Source organism: Gossypium hirsutum, chromosome A08 (assembly GCF_007990345.1).
Source record: "Gossypium hirsutum isolate 1008001.06 chromosome A08, Gossypium_hirsutum_v2.1, whole genome shotgun sequence".
Taxonomy (NCBI): Eukaryota; Viridiplantae; Streptophyta; class Magnoliopsida; order Malvales; family Malvaceae; genus Gossypium; species Gossypium hirsutum.
In genome coordinates, this window is record NC_053431.1 from 111,548,545 (window position 1) to 111,555,878 (window position 7,334).

Consider the following 7,334-nt stretch of genomic DNA (forward strand, 5'->3'; position numbering starts at 1 on the left):
ATATATCCATTAAATCACACTATTTTCAATTCTATTCAATTTAGTTCTTTATCTCGATATTCAATCTCAATTATAACAATTCAACTCAAATAACCATCATCAACTCACCTCAATGCCACATTATGAAAAATATCACAAATATGCAATAAGTAAATTGATTCTGAATTATAGAAATACAAACTGATAGCTCATGTCACTCGTAGTCGGCTCTCGCCTTTCTTTTCCCTCTCGATGGTTCGACACCATCTTTAGCTACTAAAATAATTTAACAATACAAAATATCAAATTCTATATCAAACCACATTCAAATACAAAGCCAAACATATTTTTAAATTTATTCAATTTAGTCCCTAAACTCTGAACAAGTATAACTTTTGATCTAAAGCTTCAGATTAAAATCTGATTTCACATATACTCATTAAGGACCTTCTACTTTCTACTCCTATCAAAATTTTATGAAAATTTTTAATTTTATTCAATTTGGTTCCTAATGTACGAAACTAACCATTAAGCTTTACAATTTAGTCATTTTTAATTCACACCAAATTCATCTATCTCTCAACAATGGAAACTTTCAAAAACTTTAAAAATTGGACAAATTGATACATGGGCTAGCTAAATTAAGCTCTCATGATAAAAAAAAATCTATAAAATTCAAAACAAAATGGCTTAAGGACTTGCATGAAATTGTTGCCAATTGTTTAAGGGTTTTCGAAGCTTTCCTTCTTCATAACCATGGTGGACGATGAAAATTTTGGAAGATGATGATAATTTTCTCATCTTTCTACTAACTTTTTACTTATATACTTTGATATCTTTCTACTAACTTTTTACTTATATACTTTGATTAGTATTTAATTAATTAGTTTAATTATAATTAGGTTCTCTAATCATCTTTTAATTAAGCTCAATGACATCTCACATCACCATCCGCTATCCACTATTTAAAATTAATTTATTAACCATTTTGGTCCTTTGGATAATTTCTATTTAGGTACCCAAAGAAACTTTCCAATACTATGGGTGTTCACAAATAACTTAACACAATAATGATGAAATTTTGAGCAATACAGCAAAATGGACAAGAAGAGAGTTTACAAGGTGCTTTTGGTTTTATTAAAAACTCAACAAAAAAGGGTGATATTCTAGTTTTGGATTAAGATTTTATTGAAAGAAATTGATATAAAAAGAAGTGATAACATAAATACCACTCGGAAACAAAAAGCCACTTGATTAAATTTGTCAATTTGATTGTTAATCAAAATCCGACCCTACAATGTGTTAAGTTATATATCACATCACCATCATTTATACCAAAGATACCACATATGTTATAAGTCATATATGATGTTTATTTAGAAAATTTCCTCATTATGCTTTGAATATAATATTAAAAAAAAATTTAAATATAATATTTATATTGATATATGTTACATTAGGGAAGTATTTATACTTACAGATAGATTGTATTTTGGTCTCTCTATTGAAAAATAAATAAACAAATTTTTATATATTTTGGAGCGTGTAAATTAGCTGCTCCGTTATATTTTATCTGCTAAATAATGACGTAGAGCGTTAATTTCTAATTTGATCTCTGAATTATAGTTAAAATGTCATTTTGATTTTGTTTTAATATGATTTTTAATATATGTTAAATAATTTTAATAGATAAAATTTAAATTAGACCAAATGATATTTAATAGCTTTTGATCTATTAATTATAAACTCTTTTAATCATGAAGTCATTTAACTATAACTTGTGCTAGTCTAATAACTTTGTCATAAATGTATTACCTTCGTAGAATATTTTAAATTTCTTTAATATAAATTTATTTTCCTAATATGATCTTATTTTATCTAAATATCACAAATTAACTTGATTTTCAAAATTTTAAATTTCCGCTATAACAAAAAACTGTTTTGGTAACTGTATTTTTCCAACTTCAAATCCTCATGACTCGATTTACTCAAGTCGTTTTTTGCAATGTCTAATTTGTAAGAATTAACGATCTGTGATATGTTATCGGTTAACCAAAAGAATAATATTATCGGTGTTGAATTTCTTGATGGCTAATGCCTATAGCCGTAGACATTTGCGGTTTTTCCAACATTTTTTCTGGTGGGTTCATATTGTTTTTCTTAATGTATTTTCTTGGGTTTTTTTTCTTCTTCCTTTCCGCGCAGTGATTTTATATATCAATGAGTTTCACTCTCTTAAACAAAATTAACTGAATGCACTTTACATAACGAGTTAATATATATTTTGCTAAGGGTTAATATATCTGAATCAAACCACATCGTATGATCTAATAGATATTTAACACGTATGTTTTAATAAAAAAATAGGAATTTAATTAGAATAAAAAAAATACTTAAGTACTAAATTGAATATTGAAATTAAACTTGGATACTTAATCAGGACAAAAAAAACCTTTCGTATCAAATTGAAAATAAAAAAAACTTATATACCAAATTAAATATTGAAATCAAACTTAGATATCAAATAATATTTTAATCCTTTTTCTAAATATCAAATCGGTAATTACATTACAAATATACAATACATGCCTCATATTTTGGGTAAAGGTTTCATAGAAACTCTTATATTTAAGGGTAGATTGCATTTTGACTTCTTTATTGAAAAAACAGAGAATAAATTAGTCTTTATACATTTCGAAACGTGCAAACTAGTCATCTATAAAATATAACTGTTAAGTGATAGCATGAAATGTTAATTTAAATGGTTAATCTTAATAATTTATATTTATGTAAAAATATTTAAAAAATTACATAAATTTTAATATATTTTAAATAATTTTAACAATTTATATTTATTTTAAAGATTAAAAAAATAGAATTATTGTTAAAATTTTTAAAATAATTGATGCTATTTTTAGGTATAATTCATGGACCAAATTAATAATTAACCATTTAAATTAATTTTTGATATTATTATTTAATAAATAAAGTTTGACGGAAAAAATAATTTATATATTTTTAAAATATATAAAAATTAATTAATTTATTTTATTAGTAAAGAACTCAAAATGCAATCAATCCCCAATTTGATGCCCTCCACGATCAAAAGAGTCAGTCGCAAATGAATGCTAGGCTCGGTAAGGAAATAAGGGATAGAATGGTAATTGCAGGGGCTTTAAAATCTTTTAAAAAATCCGAAAGCTGATGCCACACACCGCCCACATGTATGAGCATTGCGCAACGGCCCATTTCATTTGCCATTAGCCACTTGCCGGCGATATATTCTCGGAGATTGCCCTTTTTTCCCTCTTTCCTTTTTGCGGCAACATGACGACGTCGTTTCGAGCCTTCCCTGCTGTTACAGCTCCCCCACTTCCTTCGCTCGGCCCTACCGCTTCCTTTCCTGCTCGCTCCCCCTCACTTCCTCAACGCCGGTCCTATCTCTTTCACTCAAATATTTATTTTCCTATTTGATATTTTCACTAATTAATTTTATGTGGTCTTTTTTTATTCCCAGTAAAAAACCAAAGCAATGAGCTTCTGTTGTTTTTCCCTTCAATATATCTTTCTTTTTTTTTTTCAGTTTGAATTTATCATTTATGCATGTCGATTTTTTTAACATATATTTTGCAACTTCTTACCTTTTTTTTTTTAAATTTTTAGGATGATTATTGTTAGTATGTTATTGAAATTTGATTTGATTGGTCCCTTTATTACTTTTTTGGGGTAATTTGGAAATTGAAGAAATTTTCTTTATCTTGAAGAAAATTGAAAATTTTTTGCCCACTTTCCAGCCTATGATGTTATTTTCTGTCTATTTTCAACACGACTGCAGCTTGTGCAAGTTTGGTGTGAAATGTAGCTATGCAGAAGCAGGAATCAGTGATGACTCAAGATCAGCTACAATAGATGTTGTGGCTGATGTCAGAAACGAACGGGTATGCCCGGACTGGATAAGTCGATATTTTGGGTGTTAGTAAGCGCAAGTTACTTACCAGACATGTTTTTGTTTGTAGATTGTAGTCTTAGGAGGAAGCGGCTTTGTTGGTTCTGCAATATGCAAGGCTGCGGTATCCAAGGGCATAGAGGTTATAAGCCTAAGCAGGTGTCAAAGATTATCTCAACTTCTTTAACTTCCTTATGTTGCCTTTTCTGTGTGATTAAGAGCTTAGTGTTATTTATAAGCTTTTGAAAAATTATTTATTATAAGATGTTTGAAAGCCTAAATTTCGATTGTTATATCAGGTCAGGGCGTCCTACTTACTCGGGCTCATGGGTGGATCAGGTTAATTGGGTACCAGGCATGTTTAGCTTCCCTTGAATACTTTTTACCATCTTACAATATCTATTCAAGTTGTAATGCAGAATCTCCTATAGTATAACATTGAACGTTAGGGTCCTGAATTTGCTTTTGGAACTCTCTTCCATTTGGTGTGGATAGCTAATTATATTGCAAGGATGACATGATTGTATATGATTAGTTCTCTTATAGAAGTTCGAGAATCAACATTTCTATATTGGTCTCATCTTTCAAGTGCTGTAAGAGAGCTACATATCTCTTATTGTTGCTGCTTACATTTTGCATCTGTCCTACACTCCTACTATCCTTTGAGTAGACCATTGTTGACCAACAAGACCTTACTTGGGTTTGGGTTTATGTAGAATCTTTGTTACTCTATTCATTTTAGTCTTAGTTCAGTTGTCACTTGTCAGTATTTTCCATGAATGCAGTTTAGCAATTTAGCTTGCTGTTTTACAGGAGATGTTTTCTATGCAAACTGGGATGAAGTACTTGTTGGGGCTACAGCTGTGGTTTCAACGCTTGGAGGTTTTGGCAGTGAGGAGCAGATGAAAAGAATTAATGGCGAGGCTAATGTTGTGGCTGTAAATGCTGCAAAGGATTTTGGTAAGAATTGCCTGTGATAACTTATATATCTAATTACTTAAGTTAAATTTGTGGTAGAGAGCAGATCCTCTGTAATTTTTATGTTTTTCCTTGCAGGGATTCCAAAGTTTATCTTAATCTCAGTGCATGATTACAACCTACCATCATTTTTACTATCGTCTGGATACTTCACAGGAAAGAGGAAAGCTGAATCAGAAGTACTATCCAAATATCCAAACTCGGGTAATTTTTAATGACTAAGCTTATTGGTTCTTTCTCACTTACTATATAAGATTTTCTAAATGCCTGACTAATTACATAAAACTAATAGCAAAGTAGTAAACAATTAGCTGGTAATGTCAAAAGTGACTTCAGGATGAACAAGCAGTCTTAAAATTTAAGAATGTTAATGCACACACCTGATTTGAAGCTAGCCCTAAGACTTAGAAGGAAAGGGAAAAGGGGGAGGCTAGGGAACTTGGTAGCGTCTAAATGAGAATTCCTGAAGAAGAGTTATCATCAATACATGTTCAACTTTAGAAGGATCTTACTCTTCTACAACTCGCGCCTGCATGAGCATCATGTATCTAATGCCACGTTTTTAAGTTAATTGTACTATTAACGCTCTGTTTTTTTCTGCCTTAGTCCTTTATTGAGTGTCCAACTGTTTTCTTTTTTTGGTTTTGGAGTTCAGGTGTTGTCCTAAGACCAGGGTTTATATATGGAAAGAGACGAGTGGATGGTTTTGAGCTTCCACTTGATCTGGTTGGGGAACCACTGGAAAGAATTCTTAGTGCTGTGGAGAACTTTACCAAGCCTTTAAATGCTATTCCAGCATCTGATCTGATCTTGGTTCCACCAGTTAGCGTAGATGACGTTGCTTATGCAGTCGTCAATGCTGTAAGAGATGATGACTTCTTCGGCGTTTTCACCATTGAACAAATCAAAGAAGCAGCAGCAAAAGTGAAAGTGTGAATCAGTTCTACACATTAGACTAGTTGTCATAAGCTCTCTAGTATTTCAACATCCACCATACATCACTTGATCTGATCCTTCAAAATGTGACTAAACGCAAGTTGAGCTGTTGTAAAGTTGTTCAAAAGTTCACTCATATATAATAATCAAGCAGAATCATCTATTATGGAGCTTTGAATCTTTTACAAAAGCATGTGCAAATTTAGCTATTGTATCTGGTGCTTGTCATTGCCTACTTTTAAAGACAACATTAAATCAACAATTGTATACAGAATGTATGAGTGGCATGGGAGATTGATGATTGAAGCTGGATTGGCAAAAGGCTACAATTGCAAAAAGGTAGTGGTAATCGTAGAAACTGATACTGAGAAGGATGGAAGACAGTTAGCTGAGCTTTGTTGTAGGAAATATTTTGTTAAGCTCAAGTTGTATTAATAGAAAATCCAACGTGGTTGGCTTAACTGGGCTGCCTTATCTGGCCCAGGTAATAACTGAGATGTGCCTTCTCCTACTGTGCTTTGTAACATAATTCTGAATGATGCGTTTGGATTTTTTTCTTTTTTCAAAAGAAAGATTTCATAAAAACCAGTACAGCAAGAAAGGGCCTAAAGCCCAAAAGATACAAATGTCCAGGCCCAAAGGCTAGGCCTAGTGACTAAGCCATCAGAAAGAGAGGGGGGGGAGATCGGGAAACCGCTAGATGGAAGCCGTTCTGGCTTTGAAAGTGAGTTTACCTCTAGAAAGAGGACGAAACAGAGTGAAGCCCGAGAAAACCATGGACACCGGAGATTGTCGGCACCGATTACAAGCCAGACGTTGCAGGAGACAAAGCCGAAAAGACCCTCCAATCAGTTGGCCATGAACGATCACCAAAGCAACACTGGTGAGATGATACTAACAACCTTCAAAACTCAAAATCAATGGAAACTCTAGCTAAACAAAGTCGAAACAGGCTGACCCAAAACTTCACAGATAGGAGGGAAGAAAGTAGTAAAAAAACATCCAAGGTACTCACATGCCACCATAGAGGTGGCCGGAGACAAAAAGGGACGGGGCCTTTAGAGAGCAAAGACACGACCGTTCATTGACAAGCAAGGGTTATCAGCCAAAAGAAGGATTGGCTTTGGGTTATTTGCCAAAAACAGAGGTCAAAGAGAAAGACCATGATGATAGTTAAAAAAAAAGGAAAAACTACTAAGATTGTCATTCAACTATTAAATTTTCTCATTTTAGTTATCGAAAATAAAAAAGTTCACAATTTATATACTCACCTTACACAAGTCATTCATTTTGGTCACTTCTATTAAAAACTCTAATAAAAATTTGACATGTTTTTTTATAAGTGGACCAATCATTGGATGTTACGTGGCATAATTTACCACTTATGAGTGTTACATACCACTTCAAAGGATTAAAATATAATTTACCCAATACTATTATTAACCAAAATAAAATATTATATTATTTTCTAGATTTGGGTTATGACCCATCCCAT

The 7,334-nt window shown here is 32.0% G+C and overlaps 1 protein-coding gene across 1 annotated transcript; it reads left to right on the forward strand.

The window, feature by feature from the left end:
* The first annotated feature begins 3,067 nt into the window (after nt 1-3,067).
* On the forward strand, nt 3,068-6,009 carry LOC107920466 (uncharacterized protein At1g32220, chloroplastic). The gene is made up of 7 exons (XM_016850194.2): nt 3,068-3,413; nt 3,815-3,917; nt 3,996-4,084; nt 4,225-4,280; nt 4,739-4,885; nt 4,982-5,107; nt 5,559-6,009. Exons 1-7 carry the CDS (start codon nt 3,307-3,309, stop codon nt 5,837-5,839), a joined length of 909 nt encoding a protein of 302 aa, XP_016705683.1. The 5' UTR covers nt 3,068-3,306; the 3' UTR covers nt 5,840-6,009.
* Nucleotides 6,010-7,334: the final 1,325 nt, after the last annotated feature.